The following is a 14910-nucleotide window of genomic DNA, read 5'->3' as shown; positions in this document are numbered from 1 at the left end:
TACCCTATTCCCTATGTACTGTAGTACACTGCTATGATCTGGAATGGGACCCTATTCCCTATGTACTGTAGTACACTGCTATGATCTGGAATGGGACCCTATTCCCTATGTACTGTAGTACACTGCTATGATCTGGAATGGTACCCTATTCCCTATGTACTGTAATACACTGCTACCATCTGGAATGGTACCCTATTCCCTATGTGCTGTAGTACACTGCTATCATCTGGATTGGTACCCTATTCCCCATGTACTGTAGTACACTGCTATGATCTGGAATGGTACCCTATTCCCTATGTACTGTAGTACACTGCTATCATCTGGAATGGTACCCTATTCCCTATGTACTGTAATACACTGCTATGATCTGGAATGGTACCCTATTCCCTATGTACTGTAGTACACTGCTATGATCTGGAATGGGACCCTATTCCCTATGTACTGTAATACACTGCTATGATCTGGAATGGGACCCTATTCCCTATGTACTGTAGTACACGGCTATGATCTGGAATGGGACCCTATTCCCTATGTACTGTAATACACTGCTATCGTCTGGAATGGTACCCTATTCCCTATCTACTGTAGTACACTGCTATGATCTGGAATGGGACCCTATTCCCTATGTACTGTAGTACACTGCTATGATCTGGAATGGGACCCTATTCCCTATGTACTGTAATACACTGCTATCGTCTGGAATGGGACCCTATTCCCTATCTACTGTAGTACACTGCTATGATCTGGAATGGTACCCTATTCCCTATGTACTGTAGTACACTGCTATGATCTGGAATGGGACCCTATTCCCTATGTACTGTAGTACACTGCTATGATCTGGAATGGGACCCTATTCCCTATGTACTGTAGTACACTGCTATGATCTGGAATGGTACCCTATTCCCTATGTACTGTAATACACTGCTATGATCTGGAATGGGACCCTATTCCCTATGTACTGTAGTACACTGCTATGATCTGGAATGGGACCCTATTCCCTATGTACTGTAGTACACTGCTATGATCTGGAATGGGACCCTATTCCCTATGTAATGTAGTACACTGATAATAGTTTATACAATGTTTCCAGTTCACCAGCACCAGCTTCAGACTGACCCAGTTAATAGTTGATACAATGTTTCCAGATATAAGTCTCCAACTTCAGCAATTTTTGCAATTCGTTCCAGTCATTGGCAGCAGAGAACTGGAAGGAAAGGCGGCCAAAGGAGGTGTTGGCTTTGGGGATGACCAGTGAGATATACCTGCTGGAGCGCGTGCTACGGGTGGGTGTTACTATGGTGACCAGTGAGCTGAGATAAGGCGGGGCTTTACCTAGCAGAGACTTGTAGATGACCTGGAGCCAGTGGGTTTGGTGACGAGTATGACGCGAGGGCCAGCCGACGAGAGCGTACAGGTCGCAGTGGTGTAGTATATGGGGCTTTGGTGACAAAACGGATGGCACTGTGATAGACTGCATCCAGCTTGTTGAGTAGAGTATTGGAGGCTATTTTATAGATGACATCACCGAAGTCGAGGATCGGTAGGATGGTCAGTTTTACGAGGGTGTGTTTCGCAGCACGAGTGAAGGATGCTTTGTTTGCGAAATAGGAAGCCGATTCTAGATTTAATTTTGGATTGGAGATGTTTGATGTGAGTCTGGAAGGAGAGTTTACAGTCTAACCAGACACCCAGGTATTTGTAGTTGTCCACATATTCTAAGTCAGAACCGTCCAGAGTGGTGATGCTGGACGGGCGGGCAGGTGCAGGCAGTCATCGATTGAATAGCATGCATTTAGTTTTACTTGCATTTAAGAGCAGTTGGAGGCCACGGAAGGAGAGTTGTATGGCATTGAAGCTCGTCTGGAGGGTTGTTAACACAGTGTCCAAAGAAGGGCCAGAAGTATACAGAATGGTGTCGTCTGCGTAGAGGTGGATCAGAGAATCACCAACACCAAGAGCGACATCATTGATATATACAGAGAAACGAGTCGGCCCGAGAATTGAACCCTGTGGCATCACCATAGAGACTGCCAGAGGCCCGGACAACAGGCCCTCCGATTTGACACATTGAACTCTATCAGAGAAGAAGTTGGTGAACCAGGCGAGACAGTCATTTGAGAAACCAAGGCTGTTGAGTCTGCCGATAAGAATGCTGTGATTGACAGAGTATGTCCTCTGTTCTCTCTGTTCTACAGTACCGTGTTCAGTCCTTGCAGTGTGTTCTCTGTTCTCTCTGTTCTACAGTACCGTGTTCAGTCCTTGCAGTGTGTTCTCTGTTCTCTCTGTTCTACAGTACCGTGTTCTGTCCTTGCAGAATGTTCTCTGTTCTCTCTGCAGGCTCGGGAGCCTCTAACAGCCCAGTCCCATGTGGTGACCGTGTCCAGCTTGTTGCCCTCCTCCTCCTATAACTGCAGTGTGATCAGTTATAGCTACAGTACGCCAAGCGAGCCAGCCTTCATACACATCTCTACTACAGGTACAGTCAGCCTTCATACACATCTCTACTACAGGTACAGTCAGCCTTCATACACATCGCTACCAGAGGTACAGTCAGCCTTCATACACATCTCTACCAGAGGTACAGTCAGCCTTCATACACATCTCTACTACAGGTACAGTCAGTCAGCCTTCATACACATCTCTACCAGAGGTACAGCCAGCCTTCATACACATCTCTACTACAGGTACAGTCAGCCAGCCTTCATACACATCTCTACCAGAGGTACAGTCAGCCTTCATACACATCTCTACCAGAGGTACAGTCAGCCTTCATACACATCTCTACCAGAGGTACAGTCAGCCTTCATACACATCTCTACTACAGGTACAGCCAGTCAGCCTTCATACACATCTCTACTACAGGTACAGTCAGCCTTCATACACATCTCTACTACAGGTACAGTCAGCCTTCATACACATCTCTACTACAGGTACAGTCAGCCTTCATACACATCTCTACCAGAGGTACAGTCAGCCTTCATACACATCTCTACTACAGGTACAGTCAGCCTTCATACACATCTCTACTACAGGTACAGCCAGCCTTCATACACATCTCTACCAGAGGTACAGTCAGCCTTCATACACATCTCTACTACATGTACAGTCAGTCAGCCTTCATACACATCTCTACTACAGGTACAGTCAGCCTTCATACACATCTCTACCAGAGGTACAGTCAGCCTTCATACACATCTCTACTACAGGTACAGTCAGCCTTCATACACATCTCTATCAGAGGTACAGTCAGCCTTCATACACATCTCTACCAGAGGTACAGTCAGCCTTCATACACATCTCTACTACGGGTACAGTCAGTCAGCCTTCATACACATCTCTACTACAGGTACAGTCAGTCAGCCTTCATACACATCTCTACTACAGGTATAGTCAGCCTTCATACACATCTCTACTACAGGTACAGTCAGCCTTCATACACATCTCTACTACAGGTACAGTCAGCCTTCATACACATCTCTACTACAGGTACAGTCAGCCTTCATACACATCTCTACCAGAGGTACAGTCAGCCTTCATACACATCTCTACTACAGGTACAGTCAGCCTTCATACACATCTCTACCAGAGGTACAGTCAGCCTTCATACACATCTCTACTACAGGTACAGTCAGCCTTCATACACATCTCTACCAGAGGTACAGTCAGCCTTCATACACATCTCTACTACAGGTACAGTCAGCCTTCATACACATCTCTACTACAGGTACAGTCAGCCTTCATACACATCTCTACTACAGGTACAGCCAGCCTTCATACACATCTCTACTACAGGTACAGTCAGCCTTCATACACATCTCTACTACAGGTACAGTCAGCCTTCATACACATCGCTACCAGAGGTACAGTCAGCCTTCATACACATCTCTACCAGAGGTACAGTCAGCCTTCATACACATCTCTACTACAGGTACAGCCAGCCTTCATACACATCTCTACTACAGGTACAGTCAGCCTTCATACACATCTCTACTACAGGTACAGCCAGCCTTCATACACATCTCTACCAGAGGTACAGTCAGCCTTCATACACATCTCTACCAGAGGTACAGTCAGCCTTCATACACATCTCTACTACAGGTACAGTCAGTCAGCCTTCATACACATCTCTACCAGAGGTACAGCCAGCCTTCATACACATCTCTACTACAGGTACAGTCAGCCAGCCTTCATACACATCTCTACCAGAGGTACAGTCAGCCTTCATACACATCTCTACCAGAGGTACAGTCAGCCTTCATACACATCTCTACCAGAGGTACAGTCAGCCTTCATACACATCTCTACTACAGGTACAGCCAGCCTTCATACACATCTCTACCAGAGGTACAGTCAGCCTTCATACACATCTCTACTACAGGTACCGTCAACCTTCATACACATCTCTACTACAGGTACAGTCAGCCTTCATACACATCTCTACTACAGGTACAGCCAGCCTTCATACACATCTCTACCAGAGGTACAGTCAGCCTTCATACACATCTCTACTACATGTACAGTCAGTCAGCCTTCATACACATCTCTACTACAGGTACAGTCAGCCTTCATACACATCTCTACCAGAGGTACAGTCAGCCTTCATACACATCTCTACTACAGGTACAGTCAGCCTTCATACACATCTCTATCAGAGGTACAGTCAGCCTTCATACACATCTCTACCAGAGGTACAGTCAGCCTTCATACACATCTCTACTACGGGTACAGTCAGTCAGCCTTCATACACATCTCTACTACAGGTACAGTCAGCCTTCATACACATCTCTACTACAGGTACAGTCAGCCTTCATACACATCTCTACTACAGGTATAGTCAGCCTTCATACACATCTCTACTACAGGTACAGCCAGCCTTCATACACATCTCTACTACAGGTACAGTCAGCCTTCATACACATCTCTACTACAGGTACAGCCAGCCTTCATACACATCTCTACTACAGGAACAGTCAGTCAGCCTTCATACACATCTCTACCAGAGGTACAGTCAGCCTTCATACACATCTCTACTACAGGTACAGTCAGCCTTCATACACATCTCTACCAGAGGTACAGTCAGCCTTCATACACATCTCTACTACAGGTACAGTCAGCCTTCATACACATCTCTACCAGAGGTACAGTCAGCCTTCATACACATCTCTACTACAGGTACAGTCAGCCTTCATACACATCTCTACTACAGGTACAGTCAGCCTTCATACACATCTCTACTACAGGTACAGTCAGCCTTCATACACATCTCTACTACAGGTACAGTCAGCCTTCATACACATCTCTACCAGAGGTACAGCCAGCCTTCATACACATCTCTACTACGGGTACAGTCAGTCAGCCTTCATACACATCTCTACCAGAGGTACAGTCAGCCTTCATACACATCTCTACTACAGGTACAGTCAGCCTTCATACACATCTCTACTACAGGTACAGTCAGCCTTCATACACATCTCTACTACAGGTACAGTCAGCCTTCATACACATCTCTACCAGAGGTACAGTCAGCCTTCATACACATCTCTACCAGAGGTACAGTCAGCCTTCATACACACCTCTACCAGAGGTACAGTCAGCCTTCATACACATCTCTACTACAGGTACAGTCAGCCTTCATACACATCTCTACTACAGGTACAGTCAGCCTTCATACACACCTCTACCAGAGGTACAGTCAGCCTTCATACACATCTCTACTACAGGTACAGTCAGCCTTCATACACACCTCTACCAGAGGTACAGTCAGCCTTCATACACATCTCTACTACAGGTACAGTCAGCCTTCATACACATCTCTACTACAGTTACAGTCAGTCAGCCTTCATACACATCTCTACCAGAGGTACAGTCAGCCTTCATACACATCTCTACTACAGTTACAGTCAGTCAGCCTTCATACACATCTCTACCAGAGGTACAGTCAGTCAGCCTTCATACACATCTCTACCAGAGGTACAGTCAGCCTTCATACACATCTCTACTACAGGTACAGTCAGCCTTCATACACATCTCTACCAGAGGTACAGTCAGCCTTCATACACATCTCTACCAGAGGTACAGTCAGCCTTCATACACATCTCTACCAGAGGTACAGTCAGCCTTCATACACATCTCTACCAGAGGTACAGTCAGCCTACATACACATCTCTACTACAGGTACAGTCAGCCTTCATACACATCTCTACTACAGGTACAGTCAGTCAGTCTTCATACACATCTCTACCAGAGGTACAGTCAGTCAGCCTTCATACACATCTCTACCAGAGGTACAGTCAGCCTTCATACACATCTCTACTACAGGTACAGTCAGCCTTCATACACATCTCTACTACAGGTACAGTCAGCCTTCATTAACATCTCTACTACAGTTACAGTCAGCCTTCATTAACATCTCTACCAGAGGTACAGTCAGCCTTCATACACATCTCTACTACAGGTACAGTCAGTCAGCCTTCATACACATCTCTACTACGGGTACAGTCAGCCTTCATACACATCTCTACTACAGGTACAGCCAGCCTTCATACACATCTCTACTACAGGTACAGTCAGCCTTCATACACATCTCTACTACAGGTACAGTCAGCCTTCATACACATCTCTACCAGAGGTACAGTCAGCCTTCATACACATCTCTACTACAGGTACAGTCAGCCAGCCTTCATACACATCTCTACTACAGGTACAGTCAGCCTTCATACACATCTCTACTACAGGTACAGTCAGCCTTCATACACATCTCTACTACAGGTACAGTCAGCCTTCATACACATCTCTACTACAGGTACAGTCAGCCTTCATACACATCTCTACCAGAGGTACAGTCAGCCTTCATACACATCTCTACTACAGGTACAGCCAGCCTTCATACACATCTCTACTACAGGTACAGTCAGCCTTCATACACATCTCTACCAGAGGTACAGTCAGCCTTCATACACATCTCTACCAGAGGTACAGTCAGCCTTCATACACATCTCTACTACAGGTACAGTCAGCCTTCATACACATCTCTACTACAGGTACAGTCAGCCTTCATACACATCTCTACTACAGGTACAGTCAGCCTTCATACACATCTCTACCAGAGGTACAGTCAGCCTTCATACACATCTCTACCAGAGGTACAGTCAGCCTTCATACACATCTCTACTACAGGTACAGCCAGCCTTCATACACATCTCTACCAGAGGTACAGTCAGTCAGCCTTCATACACATCTCTACTACAGGGACAGTCAGCCTTCATACACATCTCTACTACAGGTACAGTCAGCCTTCATACACATCTCTACCAGAGGTACAGTCAGCCTTCATACACATCTCTACCAGAGGTACAGTCAGCCTTCATACACATCTCTACCCAGAGGTACAGTCAGCCTTCATACACATCTCTACTACAGGTACAGTCAGCCTTCATACACATCTCTACTACAGGTACAGTCAGCCTTCATTCACATCTCTACCACAGGTATGGGAAAAATCTACAGTTCTTCAGTTTTACACCACAGAACAAGTCAGTTTTCTCGTGGTTTTCTGTCTCTCTCTCTCTCTCTCTCTCCTCTCTCTCTCTCTCTCTCTCTCTCTCTCTCTCTCTCTCTCTTCTCTCTCTTCTCTCTCTCTCTCTCTCTCGTCTCTCTCTCTCTCTCTCTCTCTCTCTCTCTCTCTCTCCTCTCTCTCTCTCCTCTCTCTATCTCCTCTCTCTCTCTCCTCTCTCATCTCTCTCTCCTCCTCCTCTCTCTCTCTCTGTCTCCATCTCCTCTCTCTCTCCTCTCCTCTTCTCTCTCTCATCTCTCTCTTTCCTCTCTCCTCTCTCTCTTCTGTGGTTAAATATTGTTCCTGTTTCCTAGAAGGCCAATGTCAGCAGGTTGTAGTGGACCACATCCAACCACTATGACTCCAAATACTGAGTTTCAGATCCACATTGCTGTGTCCGCAGGCTGTGTGTAGGCCTGTCGCTCCATCTCTGCTCTAGAGGTCCTCAGTGATAATAATCCATACTGTATGTTATTGTCGTTCCAGCCGGAGAGGTGAATCCAAGCGTCGCTGCCATCTCTGCTCTAGAGGTCCTCAGTGATAATATGTTATTGTCGTTCCAGCCAGAGAGATGAACCCCAGCGTAGCTGCCATCTCTGCTCTAGAGGTCCTCAGTGATAATATGTTATTGTCGTTCCAGCCAGAGAGGTGAATCCCATCTCTGCTCTAGAGGTCCTCAGTGATAATATGTTATTGTCGTTCCAGCCAGAGAGATGAATCCCAGCGTAGCTGCCATCTCTGCTCTAGCGGTCCTCAGTGTCCTCCTCCTCAGCCTGCTGGTCCTCTTCCTACTGATGCTGCGTAAGAAACACCTGCAGATGGCCAGGTGAGATGTGGGGGAGCTGTCCACCTAACGGACATACAAGCCCGACACTAACCTTTCCACAAGTTCTGGCTTTTCAAATAATATTTCATAATATATTTCTGTCTGAAGATTAAGAAAATTAGAGCTGAACAACAAGTACCCTGACTCCTCCTCTCTCCCCCCTGGCTCCTCCTCTCTCCCCCTGGCTCCTCCTCTCTCCCCCTGGCTCCTCCTCTCTCCCCCTGCCTCCTCCTCTCTCCCCCTGGCTCCTCCTCTCTCCCCCTGGCTCCTCCTTTCTCCCCTGGCTCCTCCTCTCTCCCCCTGGCTCCTCCTCTCTCCCCCCCTGGCTCCTCCTCTCTCCCCCTGGCTCCTCCTCTCTCTCCCCCTGGCTCCTCCTCTCTCCCCCGGGCTCCTCTCTCTGCACCCTGGCTCCTCCTTTCTCCCCCTGGCTCCTCCTTTCTCCCCCTGGCTCCTCCTCTCTCCCCCTGGCTCCTCCTCTCTCCCCCCCTGGCTCCTCCTCTCTCCCCTGGCTCCTCCTCTCTCTCCCCCTGGCTCCTCCTCTCTCTCCCCCTGGCTCCTCCTCTCTCCCTCCCCCTGGCTCCTCCTCTCTCCCTCCCCCTGGCTCCTCCTCTCTCCCCCTGGCTCCTCCTCTCTCCCCTGGCTCCTCCTCTCTCCCCCTGGCTCCTCCTCTCTCCCCCTGGCTCCTCTCTCCCCTGGCTCCTCCTCTCTCCCTCCCCCTGGCTCCTCCTCTCTCCCTCCCCTTGCTCCTCCTCTCTCCCTCCCCCTGGCTCCTCCTCTCTCCCCCTGGCTCCTCCTCTCTCTCCCTGGCTCCTCCTCTCTCTCTCCCTGGCTCCTCCTCTCTCTCCCCCTGGCTCCTCCTCTCTCCCCCTGGCTCCTCCTCTCTCTCCCCCTGGCTCCTCCTCTCTCCCCCTGGCTCCTCCTCTCTCCCCCTGACTCCTCCTCTCTCCCCCTGGCTCCTCCTCTCTCCCCCTGGCTCCTCCTCTCTCCCTCCCCCTGGCTCCTCCTCTCTCTCCCTGGCTCCTCCTCTCTCTCCCCCTGGCTCCTCCTCTCTCTCCCCCTGGCTCCTCTCTCTCCCCCTGGCTCCTCCTCTCTCCCACTGGCTCCTCCTCTCTCCCCCTGGCTCCTCCTCTCCCCCTGGCTCCTCCTCTCTCCCCCCTCATTACCCACAGAGCCCCAGGTTAGATCTGTCCAGTGTAGATCAGGTTATTACCCACAGAGCCCCAGGTTAGATCTGTCCAGTGTAGATCTGTCCAGTGTAGATCTGTCCAGTGTAGGTCAGGTCATTACCCACAGAGCCCCAGGTTAGATCTGTCCAGTGTAGATCAGGTTAGATCTGTCCAGTGTAGATCAGGTTATTACCCACAGAGCCCCAGGTTAGATCTGTCCAGTGTAGATCTGTCCAGTGTAGATCTGTCCAGTGTAGATCAGGTTAGATCTGTCCAGTGTAGATCAGGTTAGATCTGTCCAGTGTAGATCTGTCCAGTGTAGATCAGGTCATTACCCACAGAGCCCCAGGTTAGATCTGTCCAGTGTAGATCTGTCCAGTGTAGATCAGGTCATTACCCACAGAGCCCCAGGTTAGATCTGTCCAGTGTATATCTGTCCAGTGTAGATCAGGTTATTACCCACAGAGCCCCAGGTTAGATCTGTCCAGTGTAGATCAGGTCATTACCCACAGAGCCCCAGGTTAGATCTGTCCAGTGTAGATCAGGTTAGATCTGTCCAGTGTAGATCAGGTCATTACCCACAGAGCCCCAGGTTAGATCTGTCCAGTGTAGATCTGTCCAGTGTAGATCAGGTCATTACCCACAGAGCCCCAGGTTAGATCTGTCCAGTGTAGATCAGAGCCTGGCAATAGATAGAATACAAATATTTTGGTTAAAGCATTTTCAATTCCTCTTTATTATTTTAGTCATCAAAACGTTTCACTTCCTCTTTGTATTGTTTTAGTCATCGTGTGTGTAATACAGTAAGTGGGAGTTATTTTTGTGTTTGTAGCTAACTGCTGTCTTTCTTCCAGGGAGTGCGGAGCAGAAACCTTCATCAACTTTGCTTCGTTTGAGAGAGACGGCAAACTGCCCTACAACTGGTAGGAATTACCACGTCTCTACCCTGAAACCAGAAACCCAAAACAACAAGTCTGCTGTCTTCAGTCAACCAGACTATCTGAATGTTCAAATCCATTCATCTAATCCAACTGTCAGACCAGGGAGAGAGAGAGGCTACAACTCTGTTTAACACTGGCTAGAGTTAGTAGGAATAACCTCTAATCCAACTATCAGACCAGGGAGAGAGAGAGAGAGAGGCTACAACTCTGTTTAACACTGGCTAGAGTTAGTAGGAATAACCTTTAATCCAACTGTCAGACCAGGGAGAGAGAGAGAGAGAGGCTACAACTCTGTTTAACACTGGCTAGAGTTAGTAGGAATAACTTTTAATCCAACTGTCAGACCAGGGAGAGAGAGAGAGAGAGGCTACAACTCTGTTTAACACTGGCTAGAGTTAGTAGGAATAACCTTTAATCCAACTATCAGACCAGGGAGAGAGAGAGAGGCTACAACTCTGTTTAACACTGGCTAGAGTTAGTAGGAATAACCTTGACTAGTCAGACCAGGGAGAGAGAAAGAGGCTACAACTCTGTTTAACACTGGCTAGAGTTAGTAGGAATAACCTCTAATCCAACTATCAGACCAGGAAGAGAGAGAGAGAGAGAGGCTACAACTATGTTTAACACTGGCTAGAGTTTGTAGGAATAACCTTTACTAGTCAGACCAGGGAGAGAGAGAGGCTACAACTCTGTTTAACACTGGCTAGAGTTAGTAGGAATAACCATGACTAGTCAGACCAGGGAGAGAGAGAGAGGCTATAACTCTGTTTAACACTGGCTAGAGTTAGTAGGAATAACCTCTAATCCAACTATCAGACCAGGTGGAGAGAGAGAGAGGCTTCAACTCTGTTTAACACTGGCTAGAGTTAGTAGGAATAACCTCTAATCCAACTGTCAGACCAGGGAGAGAGAGAGAGGCTACAACTCTGTTTAACACTGGCTAGAGTTAGTAGGAATAACCTTTACTAGTCAGACCAGGGAGAGAGAGAGGCTACAACTCTGTTTAACACTGGCTAGAGTTAGTAGGAATAACCTCTAATCCAACTATCAGACCAGGGAGAGAGAGAGAGGCTACAACTCTGTTTAACACTGGCTAGAGTTAGTAGGAATAACCTTTACTAGTCAGACCAGGGAGAGAGAGAGGCTACAACTCTGTTTAACACTGGCTAGAGTTAGTAGGAATAACCTTTAATCCAACTATCAGACCAGGGAGAGAGAGGCTACTACTCTGTTTAACACTGGCTAGAGTTAGTAGGAATAACCTCTAATCCAACTATCAGACCAGGGAGAGAGAGAGGCTACAACTCTGTTTAACACTGGCTAGAGTTAGTAGGAATAACCTTTACTAGTCAGACCAGGGAGAGAGAGAGGCTACAACTCTGTTTAACACTGGCTAGAGTTAGTCGAAATATAGTTTTGATGACAGTGTAGTAAATCTGATCTCAGAGGATCAAAGGGAGAGGCCAGCATTGCTTCCTCAGTAGGGGAAATGGGAAGAAATGATTTGGGTTGGAGTTTTGGCTCCTATACACATTTACTATTTAATGAAACATTTCAACTATGGACAAAACCCTTCAACAATTGGGACTCTGTACCTTTTATCAAGAGATGGTTGTTGAAACTGTCAGTTATGTCCAGTAAACGATGTCCTTCTGAAGCTGTTGATAACAGACTAATGATGATTCATATGAGGTCTTAAAGACGGTCCGTTACGGCAGGCCTTGGGGCTTAAAGACGGTCTGTTACGGCAGGCCTTGGGGCTTAACGACGGTCCGTTACGGCAGGCCTTGGGGCTTAACGACGGTCTGTTACGGCAGGCCTTGGGGCTTAAAGACGGTCCGTTACGGCAGGCCTTGGGGCTTAAAGACGGTCTGTTACGGCAGGCCTTGGGGCTTAAAGACGGTCCGTTACGGCAGGGGGGCTTAAAGACGGTCTGTTACGGCAGGCCTTGGTGCTTAAAGACGGTCTGTTACGGCAGGCCTTGGGGCTTAAAGACGGTCCGTTACGTCAGGCCTTGGGGCTTAAAGACGGTCCGTTACGGCAGGCCTTGGGGCTTAAAGACGGTCTGTTACTGAACACTGGGCCCTAATGAACACTGGGCCCTACTGAACACTGGGCCCTACTGAACAGCTGTTAGAGCACTGATCAAAACAACACAGTCATTGATGTCTCCACTGTGAACCAACAGAAGGCTGTTTATTGTCTTGACCAGAGAGTTAAAGACAGGTCACTATAGTGGGCCTTATTAACAGGCTCAGACTGACAGGCTTCCCTACCTCTCTGCCATGTTACTAATGCTGTCTGTCTGTCTGTCTGTCTGTCTGTCTGTCTGTCTGTCTGTCTGTCTGTCTGTCTGTCTGTCTGTCTGTCTGTCTGTCTGTCTGTCTGTCTGTCTGTCTGTCTGTCTGTTCTGAACCCTTCAGGCGAAGGAGCCTCTTTGCCTTCCTCACCCTCCTGCCATCCTGCCTTTGGACGGACTATCTTTTGGCTTTTTATATTAATCCTTGGTAAGTAACTGTTCTGGGGCCTGTGTTAGAAAGGCTGTCCTCTCTGTCTCCTTGGTAAGGAACTGTTCTGGGGCCTGTGTTAGAAAGGCTGTCCTCTCTGTCTCCTTGGTAAGGAACTGTTCTGGGGCCTGTGTTAGAAAGGCTGTCCCCTCTATCTCCTTGGTAAGGAACTGTTCTGGGGCCTGTGTTAGAAAGGCTGTCCTCTCTGTCTCCTTGGTAAGGAACTGTTCTGGGGCCTGTGTTAGAAAGGCTGTCTGCTCGCTGTCTCCTTGGTAAGGAACTGTTCTGGGGCCTGTGTTAGAAAGGCTGTCCTCTCTGTCTCCTTGGTAAGGAACTGTTCTGGGGCCTGTGTTAGAAAGGCTGTCCTCTCTGTCTCCTTGGTAAGGAACTGTTCTGGGGCCTGTGTTAGAAAGGCTGTCCCCTTCTGCCTCCTTGGTAAGGAACTGTTCTGGGGCCTGTGTTAGAAAGGCTGTCCCCTCTGTCTCCTGGGTAAGGAACTGTTCTGGGGCCTGTGTTAGAAAGGCTGTCCCCTCTGTCTCCTTGGTAAGGAACTGTTCTGGGGCCTGTGTTAGAAAGGCTGTCCTCTCTGTCTCCTTGGTAAGGAACTGTTCTGGGGCCTGTGTTAGAAAGGCTGTCCTCCTCTGTCTCCTTGGTAAGTAACTGTTCTGGGGCCTGTGTTAGAAAGGCTGTCCTCTCTGTCTCCTTGGTAAGGAACTGTTCTGGGGCCTGTGTTAGAAAAGCTGTCCCCTTCTGTCTCCTTGGTAAGGAACTGTTCTGGGGCCTTACTGTCTGCTTGCTGTCTGCTCGCTGTCTGCACGCTGTCTGCACGCTGTCTGCTCGCTGTCTGCACGCTGTCTGCTCGCTGTCTGCACGCTGTCTGCACGCTGTCTGCACGCTGTCTGCTCGCTGTCTGCACGCTGTCTGCTCGCTGTCTGCAGGCTGTCTGCTCGCTGTCTGCAGGCTGTCTGCTCGCTGTCTGCACGCTGTCTGCACGCTGTCTGCTCGCTGTCTGCTCGCTGTCTGCTCGCTGTCTGCTCGCTGTCTGCACGCTGTCTGCACGCTGTCTGCACGCTGTCTTCTTGCTGTCTGCACGCTGTCTGCTCGCTGTCTGCACGCTGTCTGCCTGCTGTCTGCCTGCTGTCTGCACGCTGTCTGCTCGCTTTCTGCTCGCTGATAACTGGTTCTGTAGGTTCTGTGGTGATGTGGGTTCAGTGGTAGAGGGATGGTTCTGATAACAGGTTCTGTTGGGATTTGATGGGATGGTTCTGATAACTGGTTCTGTTGGGATTTGATGATGTGGGTCCAGTGGTAGAGGGATGGTTCTGATAACTGGTTCTGTTGGGGTTTGATGGGATGGTTCTTATAACTGGTTCTGTTGGGATTTGATGGGATGGTTCTGATCACTGGTTCTGTTGGGATTTGATGGGATGGTTCTGATCACTGGTTCTGTTGGGATTTGATGGGATGGTTCTGATCACTGGTTCTGTTGGGATTTGATGGGATGGTTCTGATAACTGGTGCTGTTGGGATTTGATGATGTGGGTCCAGTGGTAGAGGGATGGTTCTGATAACTGGTTCTGTTGGGATTTGATGGGATGGTTCTGATCACTGTGTTCTGTTGGGATTTGATGGGATGGTTCTGATCACTGGTTCTGTTGGGATTTGATGGGATGGTTCTGATCACAGTGTTCTGTTGGGATTTAATGGGATGGTTCTGATAACTGGTTCTGTTGGGAACTAAATGTCTGATTATATATTCAAGGTGGTTTAACAACAAACAGTCATGGATTCCTCCTGTCTGTGTTTTATAGGAGCAAGACTGCTTTAAAGAGACGGAAACTGACAAGGTAACACTGTGTGTGTGTGTGTGTGTGTGTGTGTGTGTGTGTGTGTGTGTGTGTGTGTGTGTGTGTGTGTG

General features: G+C 48.3%; 1 protein-coding gene across 9 annotated transcripts in view; it reads left to right on the top strand.

Moving 5' to 3' along the window:
• The window catches only part of ptpro (protein tyrosine phosphatase receptor type O), a 106721-nt gene that overhangs the window by 65708 nt on the left and 26103 nt on the right, over positions 1–14910 (top strand). For 6 of the 9 annotated variants that reach the window (XM_029748374.1, XM_029748373.1, XM_029748376.1 and 3 more), the window contains 5 exons: positions 2338–2476; positions 8258–8378; positions 10399–10467; positions 12909–12992; positions 14804–14839. In XM_029748374.1, the coding sequence (XP_029604234.1) occupies positions 2338–2476; positions 8258–8378; positions 10399–10467; positions 12909–12992; positions 14804–14839 (449 nt within the window). Of the gene's footprint in view, positions 1–2337; positions 2477–6573; positions 6595–6677; positions 6701–8257; positions 8379–10398; positions 10468–12908; positions 12993–14803; positions 14840–14910 lie in introns of those variants that run through there. The other 3 variants (XM_029748381.1, XM_029748382.1, XM_029748375.1) reach the window with 3 other exon arrangements.

The sequence above is a fragment of the Salmo trutta genome, unplaced genomic scaffold, assembly GCF_901001165.1.
Source record: "Salmo trutta unplaced genomic scaffold, fSalTru1.1, whole genome shotgun sequence".
In the NCBI taxonomy this organism is placed as follows: domain Eukaryota; kingdom Metazoa; phylum Chordata; class Actinopteri; order Salmoniformes; family Salmonidae; genus Salmo; species Salmo trutta.
The sequence above is the reverse complement of the archived record's forward strand: the minus strand, read 5'-3'. Positions and strand labels throughout refer to the sequence as shown.